The sequence below is a fragment of the Corvus kubaryi genome, unplaced genomic scaffold (genome assembly GCF_017639235.1).
Source record: "Corvus kubaryi isolate FWS band 111438036 unplaced genomic scaffold, C.kubaryi_AGA036_p1.0 37334, whole genome shotgun sequence".
Lineage (NCBI taxonomy): Eukaryota > Metazoa > Chordata > Aves > Passeriformes > Corvidae > Corvus > Corvus kubaryi.
In genome coordinates, this window is record NW_024581108.1 from 4,775,662 (window position 1) to 4,789,969 (window position 14,308).

At 38.7% G+C, this 14,308-nt stretch overlaps 1 protein-coding gene across 4 annotated transcripts in view; it reads left to right on the top strand.

Moving 5' to 3' along the window:
- Positions 1-9,740, top strand: part of NR5A2 (nuclear receptor subfamily 5 group A member 2) — an 87,538-nt gene extending 77,798 nt beyond the window's left edge. For all 4 annotated transcript variants that reach the window (XM_042029932.1, XM_042029935.1, XM_042029934.1 and 1 more), the window contains one exon: positions 6,520-9,740. In XM_042029932.1, the coding sequence (XP_041885866.1) occupies positions 6,520-6,767 (248 nt within the window). In that variant the 3' untranslated portion in view covers positions 6,768-9,740. The remainder of the gene's footprint in view (positions 1-6,519) is intronic.
- Positions 9,741-14,308: the final 4,568 nt, after the last annotated feature.

Sequence of the window (14,308 nt, forward strand, 5' to 3'; positions counted from 1 at the left end):
CTGAGTGATGGCTCCGTAATTACACCAGTCATAAAGATTCAAGAAATCAAATTAAGCTTTGCCATTTGTCTTTACTGGGAGTGTAAGAAAAGAAACAATTGAAAAGTAGTAACCTACTTCCACAGTCGCACAGGGAGAGGAATTCCCCTTATTTCCCCATGTCTCTCTTCCCATTGCAGAGCTAACAGTGGCAAAAGAAATTATAAAATTACTCACAACATCAATAAGCATGGTTCTTAATGGACACCAGGAACTTCTCAGTAAGAATCCATCATTTTACAATCTTTTTAGAACAGAAAACAGGCTTCAATATTTTAAATAGTATCAGAAAGAAGTCTACCACTATAAAGCAATATGAAAACGTTTTAGTTGAGTCTAAGTTGTTCTGAAAGAAACCAAAAGTCCATCAAGATTGAAAACTGAGGGAGTGGAATAGGATCCAGACTAAGAATTACAGCTTGTTCTCGTAAGCATCTTATTCTCACTTTAAAAAGATACACAGTTTTGCCCAACACTTGGGCATGAACGAAATGCTCTGCTATAGAAGAATTTAATAAAGATTTTCAAAATAATGTGCCCTTTATCAGATGTTACATTCAACTGAAAATGAAAATTACTTTATGACTCTAATAAATAGCAATCAACTGTTGCACTGTTACAGATAGCTTAGCCACTGCCAAAAAAGAATCCTAAAGACAGGAAAAGTTTTCTACACATTCGGTTTGGACTTGGGAGTCTTAAAAAAAGTGTTTTTGTTCTCATAGTCTTGAGGTTTTTCAAGGCTTGGAAAGTGCTAAATATATGCAGCTTATCACTGATTAACAAACATCTATCAAGAATTGTTTCCCATGACTTCCAAGTGAGTAATACTCAGCAGAGTCCTGCTGTAATAAAATTGAGGGGAATTTTGCAGTAAGGAGCTTATCTTTACCATAAATCCTCCTTCATTATAGCATTTTGTCTGTCAAGACGGCTTAACTATAGAATGACATGCATCTGCCTTCATAACAGATGTGCTATATGGAACTGCTGCTGTTGCCCTTAGTTTCAATGAAGGAGAATTGTGGGTAATTTTCAGAGACTGGCATTTTATCAACCATTACTATACTTGCCTTTAAAAAAAATTTTAGCACATGTCAAAAATCTACGTGTGTTTTCAGTCCTGTAACACACAGATTTTGCAAGGCTAGCAGAAAGTAGGAAAAATATAGTAAAAATGTTTAAATAGAGGAAGGTTCGGTAACATCACCTCAGTCCTGGTTAATTCCCCTTCTTTGAACTACTCTGGGGTAAAAACCTTCATCAGAAGTAACATATTCCATCTTCAAGCTCAAATGGGAATTGGCCTCACACTAAAGCCCCTGATGAGAACCCCAGCCATGTGAGGAGGCACACTGTCGCTTTCCCCGATAAAAGAGAATGTTTCTAGGCAGAGGCAATGCTGCTTCTTAAGCCATGCAGCATGGCTTGAAAGAACAGGCAAACCTCTCAGAGGGCAAGTCTGAAGGCCATCCTGGCCAAAATCACCCTCAGCAGAGTTTGGAAGATATCACCGTTTATCCACGAGCTAATCAGTTGTTCCAAAGAGCTACAAAGGGTTAGAGCCACTGGGTTTCAATAAAGTCCTTAAATGATGAGGCTCATCAGCACCTTCAGGGTGAGGAAGCTCAGGCCTAGGTGGGTAACAAGCCCTAGTGCCTGGAGTATCCATAAGACTGGAAGCAGGCTTGTGAAAGGGAGAAATCCTCTTTCCCATGGAGAGTCCCAAAATCTTATTTCATCCTTGCAATGGTGCAAAACAGAGGCACCTGAGCTGTGTTCACACCTCTTCATTGCTTCATGTAGAAACAGTATCAAATAGATTATATGAGCAGTAACATTTAACCAGCTTTCTCCAGGAAATATTTTGTGCTCCTAAGGAATTACTGTTTTTCAAAGTTAAATCTCTCATTCTGTTTCATTTTTCTTTTCAAAATTCCCAGACGAAAGGAAACTCTCAATAGATTAGTACACCCCCAAATTTTCTGTATTTCATGTTTGGAATATGAGAGGGAGAAAATCTCTCTGAAACCTAAATATTTTTCCCCTCTAAAGACCAGACCCATTTTGGGGGAAAATATGCAAAAGTGTTCTCCTTGGGCTGAACGTTGTATGCAGTTTCAGCTTAATGCACAGACTTATGGCAGATGTAGAAAATAATCAAAATGGGGAGATATCTGGGAATACTGGCAGATTTTTACTGTGACTGCAGAGCAGATCCTGACACACTATAATACTGTTTTTGTCTTAATCGTCAAAAGTAAGCTACAGAGAACAAAAATTCTTTGTTTGACAGAAAAGCAATTGCTATTTCTTGTAAAACATATAATATATTCCAGAAGACCTAAGGGTTTACTTTTCAATAAGGATAGAAAAAGATGCGCGCCCCACTGTGAGCTCACAGTAAGGCTGTTTCATGTAAAAAGTTGGTAATTAGTCCCTGAGTGAATAAAGTAGAAGAGCTAAGAGACTGATACTTACTGTAGCAACACAAAACACTTTTTCTAGCTGCTAGGATTTAAAGGGTGTGTGGGTGGGAGGGGGGACCTACTCCTACTCATTTAATTTACAAGCATCTAAACTTCAGAAAATGATTTCTTGCATTAAGCTCAAACATGTGTACTTTAAATTGTTACTAACCGATGTAAAGATTGGTAAGAGACATTCCAGTTTAAAAAAAAATAACAGGAATGTGGAATTATGTGGAAGCATAAGGGACGTGCTGTACACATCAGTAGCAGATTTCACGCTCATTGTACACAACTGCCTTCAGCAGTTACACCAACATGGCTTGATGTCTCATCAAGTTAACTCCTTAGCAGTCAAAGGAAACACTTGTAAAAACTAAATCTGTTTAGCCAGAGTTACATAATAAATAGTGAGCACAAAACCAAACTCAAACCACAGGAAAACCATCAACTTAAACCCCAAAGTTACTGTTTAATCTCATTTGGATCACTACCAGCTAACACTAAGTACCACCAGCAAAAACTGTGTACCATTTCTTGTTCTACCTGCATAACTTGAAGTTACTGGAAATAACTTAATATTCACATGGTTTCCTTTGTTATTACTCATTTTTATCAGAGCTAGAGTTCATGATTTTCTCTCAAAAAGAACAACATAATTTTTATTGCAACTGTGGGTTCAGCAAACCTATTTCTGATGATGTACAAAATACCATAGGAGAGCTTGAGAGATGACAGTGGAGCTTTACACAGTGCTCTCAGCACATATTCTTTGGCTTCTCTCTGTTCAGACTGTCTCATTTGCTTTACTGCAACATTCACTGCTAATGTATACGAGATAAAGTCATATCCAGAGATCTTGGTCACTTCATGGAGACTGACCCCAAATCAGGTTGCCTCTATGTCCTTACGATTGCAGTTGCAGTCCTGGAGGGATCTACACACAAAAGAATTGTGTAGTGGTGTCCTAAACTGTAATTACTTGGACTGTCTCTATTTCAGTATAGAAAGTCAGGAAAAATCTACACATTTTCACTGGTTAACTAGTAACATCTTGTTTACAAGCACTGAGCCTCACCACAAATAGCAAGAATTTGTTTAGAAGAAAGACATTAAAAGTATTTCCTCAGGCTGAATGTGGCATAGGAGCCCAGAACTACTTTTTATTTACTGCTAGTATCAGTTAGACTTGTTTGTACGTCTTGACTTCAGTGCTTATGTTGCCACATGTGAGTATTGAAGGAACTGTCCACTGAGATGAGAAAACAGCACAGACCTTCCCCTGTAGTTCTGCAACTCCCATGGGACTCCTTGAGGCCATATAGCTGACGGGTATATAGGAACACCTCACACTGTGCTGGTACACCCACTGCCAGAAGCCACTGATCCTGTGTTTGGGAGTAATACAGATAAAATATTATGCCTCCTCTTGACTTGGAGTATGGTATCAATACAGCTAAAAACAGAAGGTATCTCTAAAAAATATATTAAATTTGCCACTTTTGTAAAAAAATATTAAAGATTTGCAATTCTTAGATTTTGTTTCTTAATCTCTGTAAAATTTTATCTTGTGATTTTTCAATAAATATATAATCCATGCAACAACATTTGAACAGAGGGTAAAAATAACAATGACCCTGATTTTCCAGAAAGCCAGCACAATTTCATACACAGTACGGCTCAAACAGACAGCAACAGAAAGATGCCCTTTGAATTTAAAGGGGGTTGAATCAGTGAACAGTTTCTAAAACTTCCTGACTTTTAAAGTTATTTTTACAGAGGAAAAAAAGTTCCAAATACTGATTCTGTATTCATCATACATTTTACCTTGCTGTTTAACAGTTTAATCTCCAGCACAGTCCCTGTTTTCTGCAGGAGTTTTTATGTTCTAGCAGTTCATTCATGATTATGTTTTGCATCTGAAACAACCTATTTAAATTAATTGTGATAGTTGACTGTTTCTTTCTTAACTTTATAAAAAGATGCTTAGAACACCCAATTTCTAAACCAGGTTACACTAGCTACAAAATACCTTGGGAGTTTTCTGTAGGTACATAAAATAATAAACAGCTATATTTTGTGTGAGAAAATGTCCAGTGTAATACATGAAAACATGATTATCCAAAGATCTCCAGAGACACTGGCAAAAAGACTTTGGATAAATGAGTTTGAATAGCTAAGGGACCAGGCATAGCAGCTTTGAAGTTTCCTGTCTTCTTCACTCGGGATAATGTAAAGTTCAGATGATTCTTGCTGGACAGACACCATAATTTAAGTATTACTGGCGAGTTCCTTAAATCAGCTACCAAAATCCTGGTGCATGTTATGTCCCCAGTTCCCAAACAAGCAGCACAAATTCAGGAGTCGCTTGCTTCATTTCCACAGTGAAACTGGGACAGGAAAGAGGCAGGCAATAACAACCACAGCAGGAAACACTTGCCCCGGCTCATGCAGGAGGGAACCCGGCATGCAGCTGGCAGCCAGCACATTCCAGAGGGACTCTTGCTCAAAGCCTTGGGTTCTGGAGGCTGTGCGTGCTGCCACCGGCTGCCACCAGGACCCTTGGCATCTTTCCTATCCTCTTGTTCTAAAGACAATGTTTGCCTCCTCCAGCCACTTCCCTCATGTTCCAGCACGAAGTTATGTGCAGGAACCAGTATTTGCTCTGTTTAAAGCACTTACAGGAGAAGGTGCAGTGAGACCCAATTTACACAGCCTCCCAAGCTCCTGATGGATCGGGTGACCAATGTGTGTTCCTGTTTTGCAAAGGAAAACACTCATTTCCCCACAATCAAAGGCTGGCATTTACAATGAACCAAATTCTGCCAAATTCTCCATCTCCTGTGCTCCGAGAATATCCATAGATGAACAGATCTGTCTATACAAAGTGAATTAGCAGTATAGTTATGCCCAATAGCACCATGCTTTAGCCTTACAAGAAAGTCCTACAGTACTCTACTGATGGTAAAAATGATCAAACACCAACCAAAATAAGATCTCCCAGCAAGTGCACTTTGATCAGTTCCCTCTTCCTGCATTAGAGCAGCACTCTAATTTGCAAGCTTTAGAATAACTTCTACATTCACCAGACATGTTAAAAGACAATTCTATCTGAGTGACTTTTACACAGGGGAGCAAACAATGAGGAGATAATATACTGGCATTTATCTCTGACCAGCATTTCCAGAGCTTGAACTTGCTGTATAGGAACAGAAGATAATCAAACAGAGGCAGAGTGAACAAACTGTACCTGCTGTGCTGATGTAAATGCCCTGTTGTCCAATACCAGAAAAAAAAAAAATCAGTGTTGGATTTCAGAAACCATATGCAGGTTAAAGGGCACCATTCTTATCTAGTATTCCACCCAAAGGACAATGATTTCATTTTATAAAGATCATTAGTCAGTGAAATATATATTTTAGAGAGTTTCTAGTAGGGAATATTATTTTGGCAGTCACTGGAGTGTACCAGATGGTTCATTAACATAGGCTAGACAAGTCAAAGGCTTTCAGAATCATTTAGAAAATGTCAAACAGAAACAAGAACGCTGTCACTTTTTATTAGAATTAACTACATCATACCCTGGACACAGATTTCACCTTGGGTCAGAAAAATTAATACAGAATTATATGAATTGTGTAACATAGTAGGTTAAAGATAGGGCTTCCTCTTGGGACTCATTTGCTAGCAATATATTATGGTCTTCTACTTTAGGAATCCTCAACCTTTCCTTTTGTTAGCTATGAAAAGAGCTGACCTTGCTCAGACTCCATTGGTGTCTAATTGATTTGAGGTATATGCAGAATTTCAACAAGACACTCTACTAAAGCTCTTTTGTGATCGTTTTCCCAGGAAAGTTGGCAAAAGGGTTCACTGAATATTCAGCAGCTTGTAAAGTATGCTTTTGTCAGGAGGCAAAAAAAATACATCCATTTAGTGAAACACTGCCTTCATAAACAGGAATTAAAATGCAACTGAATTATTACCTTTTTTTTTTTTTGTTATCATTCAGATGTCAAAAATCTCGAGAACTTCCAGCTTGTGGAAGGTGTTCAGGAACAAGTGAATGCTGCTCTGCTGGACTACACAATGTGTAATTACCCCCAGCAAACAGACAAATTTGGGCAGCTCCTCCTGCGACTACCAGAAATCCGGGCCATCAGTATGCAGGCCGAAGAATACCTCTATTACAAACACCTGAACGGGGATGTGCCGTGTAATAACCTTCTCATTGAGATGCTGCATGCAAAGAGAGCATAAATTATACCCATTAGAGCTTCTGCTTTCAAGGAAAAAAATTATTCTGAACTGCTCCAAGCAACACTAATTAAAATGTGGTTTTAAGACTTTGCAAAATGGTATAATAATCAAATACTAATAGTAAATAAGTGATGTATCAGGGTATTTGTATTGCAAACTGTGAATCATATGCTACACATCCCCAAAGGAATCTATATAGGACTTTATACTGGAGTGAACTTACCAAGTGGATACCATCACCAATGTCAACATGAAAAAGGACAGAATGATCCTTGTATATTTAACTCTGCTGATTGCCAATATGAAGAAACCTAGGTGAAAAAAACCTGATCTGTGCTATTGAGCTAAGATGGTGGGGAATTTGAGTGCACTAAATTCCTTCACTGCATAGAGGACTCGTAAAACAGTTACAACAGATGCAAAACTGCATCTCTAGCATCTTCTGTCATCCTTACAAGGACCCAACACTTACTTCTGTGCTAAATGATGTGGCATCCATTCAACAAGCTGTAAGAGAGAGCTGGCCTAGGCCACGTGCTGTGTGCTGTGGCCACCAAACCCTCAGAGACTGGCTCTGACTGTCGGTCTCTGGGGCCTGCAAACCGCTCCTAGGAAGAGTCTGTTATCCAGTTAGCTTGGCATTCTTAACTGTGTTCTGAAGTTTGTTTTGTCATGTGTTCATGTTGTTCTACCAGGCAGTATTCCTCTTCTACTGCTCTTATCAGATAGCTGTTAAGTAGCTACGGAAATATTCCAAAGTAAATTAGCCAATTCAACTGCAAACTCAACCAGGACAGCACTAAAAGATGGCTCCACTATATCTTCGTGGCTGCTTCCAAATAAAGGAAATGGAGATATTTTAGCCATCCCAAACAACACATCTTTGACAAGAAAACAGAAATTAGGGCACCAAATACTTATGTTAAAAAAACAAAAATAATTTTTTTTAAGGAATTTTGTGATAAAAGAAGTGACAAGTGAATTGTACGACCTGATGATGCCATGGAGCGATTAAGAAATCGTCTTTAAAATTGCCAGTAATTTGGAAACTAAATTTCAACTCAAACATCCGAGATCTAATGAAACTTTCTGGTCTTAAAGTTAGGTAATACGCATATTTTACACAAAGAAAGAAGAGTGATACTGCTGTGTCTATGTAGGCCAAAGTCTGCTGCAGAACAAATATTAGAAAAGAACAAACACTTCTCTCTCTGTCCAAATGAGATATCAGTATTAACATGTAGTGCCACAGTTATAAGTCTTGCCTTATTTCATTACCCTTAAAGGTAACTGTGCAGGTGTAGATCAACATACATTTCAAAATAAAGTATTAATCTCTAACATTAACAAAAACATAGTGTTTACATTATTTAGGTCCTGTGGGGAAAAAACTGTGATAAAATTGCAGAGCAGTGATTTCCTTATTATTTCTTTTAAATTGGTAATTATTTTACCAGTACTTAATTACTGTATGTCGTGAGACACTAAAATCAATAGGGGTATTTCATTTTGACTTTAATTTTTGAGATTATTGGCTGCACAATCACTTGTAGAAACTGTATAAAATCCTAATACTTTAATTTTTTTCATGAAGATTGCTGGCTTTTGAATAGTTTATTTATATTGTATATGATAGTTTTCACTGTAGACAATTATGATGCTAATTTATTGTTCTTTGGTTTCATCTTTATATAAGATATAGCCAGAATGAAGAAGCCAAATATATGTGTTTACTGTAGCATGTCTTCAAGTTAGTGGAACATAGTTCAGGGACACAGAAGGGTCTTTACAAATTAAAATCATTCACTTGATTAAATGTCTGTAAATCTTCATAATCCTAAATGTAGTTTATTTAAATCTACTGTAAATTATGTGAGTTATAACTTTTTCTGTTTCATTTGAACTTGAAAAGGTGCATTTCTCTCACTTTTGTCCAATCATTCATACATTGTATACCAAAGACATCAGCTATTACATCTGCATTAGTACAAAGCACACTGTTTTAATTGCCTGTATTAATCAGCTCTAATATTCTGTCCATGCATAGGGTACCAACACAGCAAAGCCAAGCGTCTGCAACTGCTACATGCCTGCCTTGTACCACAGCACACACGTACTGTCCTACAGCCCACCAGCACAGCCCCCTCAGCATGCAGGGCAGATGGAAGCATTATTTAAATACCAGTGTTCTCCCTCAAACAAACAAAATTAACAGTAAAGTTTGGGTGCTGACTGACGGTGGCTGTGAAATACACGAACAAGATAAGTGTGGTCATTCTTTCCTTTCTGAAAGAAAAGCAAAGCATTAATTCAAGTGTTTGCATTCTGTATTTTCTTTTTTTTTTTTTCCTGTTGAAATGCTACAGTGAATCTCACTGAATATTGAGAAAAAAAGATGAAAAACATTTTGCTAACTATTCAGAGCACCATTATCCACATACAGGACAGAAGGATAAAAATAAGAATGTAGAAGAAAGGAACAATTTACGTTAATGGAAATGGCTTCAGATAATGTAACATATATTTGCCCGGGGTTCCAAGAATCTCATCATATTGCCCAAAGTACACGAACAAAAAAAACCAAATCACAAAACACCACCGCTCATGTTAATTGTTAACTACTTTGTAACCAAGCATTTTCTTCTGACTGCCTTATTGATTACAGGATATATTAGTAAAAGCAGACTAAAATTCAAAAGGTTTGGCTTTGGCTGGTTTATTATAGTTGTTCTGTGTTTGTAAACAGATAATCTGTAAAGTCTGATTATTTGTATTACAGATGTTCTGCAGCTGCCTTGGATTTAAATCCATGCAACTCTTAGAATGTGCAGTGAGTTACTTGTTGAAGTTGAAGTTCTCTTACTGTATCAGTGAAATACATATTGTCATGTCAGTTCTTGCCAAGAGTTTCTCATCACCAGTGGAATTATTTTTTTTCAGTATTTCAATAAATATTGATATGCCCGTGCTGAATACTTTATAATTGTCTTTATAATATCATCATTCCACTGAAATGAAGCATCAGTCAAAAATCAGTTACTCAGAAGAGGAGGGGAGAGTAAAATGCAGGAGAAATATGAGCACCAAAAAGAATTTGATATGAGCAGAAGACAGAAGTGTAGAGAACAGCACCTTCAAAAGCTCAGACAGCAATGATGAAATTGCCTAGGCTGAAGCCAAATAAATACAGCTAAAACAGATCAGAAAAGCTGACTCTCTAAATTAGAAAGAGATTTACCACTTAATACTTTCAAATTAATACCTCTGATCTCATACTGCACATGTAATTTTCACTTTACATGTACATAAAGAGTTAAACAGCCAAAGCATCAGGGAGGAAAAATGACAGAACAAAAGAAAATCAGGTAACAGGATCCAGCAGAGCTCAGGATAACCTCTCAGCAATGTAAATACATGGCAGGGCCAGGGGCAAACCCACAGCTTCCAACACAACTGCCAGTGCAGGCTGCCAAGGAGACAGATGTTACTGCTACTAGAGAAAAATATTTTCCTAAAGTTGCCCTCTGGCTCATCTGATTGCTGTTCTGAGAGCAGGGGGTGAAGTGGTCCAAGAGAGCTCGTCAGCTGTACCCTACTGTTTTGAGACCAAGTCCAGTGCTTCCCCTGAACTGTCTGCTAGTTGAAACAGGCTTGTTCTCTCAGGTGCCAAATGTGAATGCTTCAAGGGAAAAAAACAGGGCTATAATTAGTTATTTACAAATCCTGCACTTCAATGAAACAAAGCTGGTTTAGTGTTGCAAAGAAGCAGAGTAAAACACAGAGGATTAGGTGGCTTACAAATGAGGAAGGATTATTTTAACCTTCAGGAATCATAACTGAAACCCATGGTTTTGCAGAAGACCCAGGGGAGATTTCAGGGTTGATATATGTTAGATAGTTTTCCTTACAAGAGATATATTTTGGTGAGATATATTTAGTATACAAATTACATGCCTAAAGTATGAGGGGATTTATTTTTAACTGAGTTTGACACTGCTTCTGGAACAATCTGCTGTATGTTTTTATTGGAAACATGGAAAGAGTGAGTTCAGTGTAACACAGGTCAAGTCAGTAAGATACTTGGTGATCTTGACAATTTCCTGGAATACTGAATAACACTCTATTAACCCCTACATTGAAGCCCATAGTCTAAATACATCACAAGAGTTTTAATAATATTTCTACCTTCTCTGACAGAGTTGTTTTTTTCCAGGGAAAATCTATATAGTTGCATCTGCTGGAATTTGGGATGGCAGGCAAACAGCATTAAACTAACAGCAAACCAAGAAGGTTGCAGATAAATTTTTAGGGGCAGATTCTAGAGCTGTGTTACCCGATGATGCTGGCATGAGCCCAAATACTTCTGTGACAGTCAAGTAAATTCAGTTGCACTTGAGTGTAGAAAAAAGATTCATTTACTAAGGGCAACTTGTCAACAGAAAAACCTTTCCTAAACGATAAAGGTAAAAGGGGACCTGATGCTCAGACGGAGTATAGAGCCGATGTCTACTCTGATGCCAGTGCGTCTCAGCGGAAGGCAGCTATAGAAGCTACTTAATAGATACAGTCTGGTCTGGCACACACTGGTGGGACAAGATGCAGACTCTCTGCATCAAACATTCTTTGCAAACATTTGGGTTTACCCCAGTATGTAACAAAATGCCCTCCATTTTACTGACAGTTTTGAAGTCTGGCATGCAAGCTTGGACTTGCAATACTAGGTCAGTTCTCACCATTGCCCCAGGAAGGTCCTGAACAATTTCCTATTCACTGTGACTTCTCTAAGACCTACATTAAGTGCTGTGAATGTCCTGTGCACGCCCCAGGGGATAATTCATATGTGAGGTAAAGCAAGGTGGTGGAGGAGCACAGGCTCCTGATGCTGTCTGTATTCATGGAGGCGTAGATCACTGCTGCCCTGCCTCAGTAAGGACTGCAGGGTTTACCATTAGTTGCTAATAAAACAAAGGCTGAAACAAACGGCACTGGAGTCACAATTGTGTCCATTCACATCTTGCCCTCCCTGTGTTCAGGGTCAGGGTGTAAATGGGTGAAATGCCTCTCAGACTGAGATAGAGCATGTCAGAATGCCTCCAGTAACACTGACTGCTTATCAGGCTGCTGCAGACCAAAACCTTCACAGAGCAAGAGCCTCCCTGTCCAGTGTTCACATCAATCACCCTGCAACTGATGCTGCTGCACATTTGCTGGATACCACCAATCCAGGCTGTCAGTTGCAATTATAGAGCAAAACAGGGCTCTGAAGCAGAGGGAATAAAGCGTGTTTGTGGGAAGGACCCCAAACAAGCTACTGTTTGTACAACAGAAAACGCTGACGGCCATTCAGTAGCTGCTGGCGTGCCTACAGACGTGTGCACACACCCCACATGCCACCTCTGGGAATTCCTAAAGCATGCTCAAACATCCAGTACTTCTGTTCCTATATCAAATATTATACGAGGCACAGCTCCCTGGGGGACACCAAGCTTAGTCATACGCGCAGCTCGATTCCTGTTTCACAGTGGTATCCCCCCACTCACATAAGCAGAAGAGTGTTGGTGCAGAGTAGCAGAGAAGTGAGGCAGGCATGTCAAATCAATAGCCTGGTGTTTACACCTTGCACTGCATCACGACAGCTCTCCTGCTCTTTACAACTTCATCTTGATCAAAGAAGGGAAGGTCTGCAGAGAGCTCTGCTTCCCATACCAAGGCAGCACACTACAACTGTACATTAACAGGTCTGTCGGAATGCTTGTGTTTGAACTCAACAGTAAGAAATACAGAGTATTGTAAATGTCTATTATGATCAGTCCAAAAACTACAGTAGAAAGCAAAAGAGACAATGGGAGAGGAATAGCTCCAAAAGTAAAATAAAAAGAAAGCACATGGACATGGAGGAGACGCAAGGATATTTATGGTTCATAAATATTTAATCTTAATTCACTTTTAATCGAAAAGAAAAAAAGCAAATAAAATATGCTGTATTATTATCATTGCTTTGAAGTATTAACAAGGCCTGAATAAATTACCATGTATGTATTTTAGGGACCTGCCACAGTAAGCAATATTGGTTTTAATTTTCATTTAATAAACTTTGTTTTATTTTTCATTGTATATAAATTTCAGATAAAATCATGAATGGAATAATTGATTGAATATATTTAATCAATTTATTTAACTCATGCTGTGAAAAGAGAAGCTTATTATTGGAGTATGCTTTTATTTAAAATCAAACACTACAGCTCTGTCAAAAAACACAATCAAACACTACAAACTGTGTCAAATTGTTTTTTCACTTCACAAATTCAGTTGAAGTATTCCACAGCAATGTCCTACTCTTCCTAAGACCACTTTCCTATGAGTCCCACAATACCTGGATTTGCAGTTGCAACCTCCCCCCAAGTCCTGCATGCTTTTGTGTGCAGAACCTCAGACACTGAAGTGCAGTGGTGCTGAACCTGAGAAGGTGGGGCTGGGACACATCTCACAATTTTTGTTTTCTTTCTGTCACTGTCCCTCCTCTGGTCACTTATGTTACTGAAAAACCAGCTGATGTTCCCCATGCCCTCCCAGTGAGAGCCCTCACTCTTCACAGGACCCTTCTGTTGCCTTTCCACTCCTTTTGTACCACTTAGGTTCCCTCCACCCCATTTCTACTATAATTTTCCTTTGTATCAAAACCAAAACTTGTAAGCCAACTTTACCAACACATCAGGATTTTCAGGAGAGTTTTTTATATGTTGGGGAGTGGGAAAAATCAAGGACATAATATTGTCTACATGCCTGAAGCAGCAAAGTGACCACAAATGTCAAAACAGGAAAGTGACTGCTGGACCTGGTCACACCAAGCTGAAGAAACCCCAGCCAAAAGCAAGACAAGGTCACCAGTCAGCCCTCTGTGTCTTGGCTTACAATGACCAGTTCCACAGACCTAAATAATCAACAGTTCTCACCAAACATTGTTTTCAGAGAGAAAAGAGGAAACATCCCAGAATTTTTGTTAAAGAACTGCATAGAAATATTAATAGATGAATCTAAACAAAGCAGTAGCATCTGGGCTAGGATTAAATTATTTGAAGACAGCCTTTTTCTCACCAACAACACACTTAGCAATACTCAACATAACCAAGAAAACAGCCATTGGCAAAAAGAGGAAAGAAAACAAAATTTTGCTTTTTTGCTGTGGATTTTTGGTTTTGTTTGGGTTTTTGGTTTTGGGGGCTTTTAATTATTATTTATCAAACTTTGACACAACTTTGCCCCTTGGGCATCTGGCGGAGAAAAAAAATAAATAAAAAAGAAAACCCACTGTACTTTCTGTAGTGACACACTTAAGACACCTTTCCTTGTTTTCAGAAAAACTGGCTGGTACCTCACCTGGTGTGCCAGAATCCTGACAACATCCAGAGAGCAGCATCAATGGTGTCTTGGTAATGTTTTGTTCAGGATGGAGCAGCAACTCCAAGGAGACAACGGGGCCACTCGCTGGAAGCAAACACTGCACAGCCCGACTGCTCCCCGTGTGACAGCACAACACATCA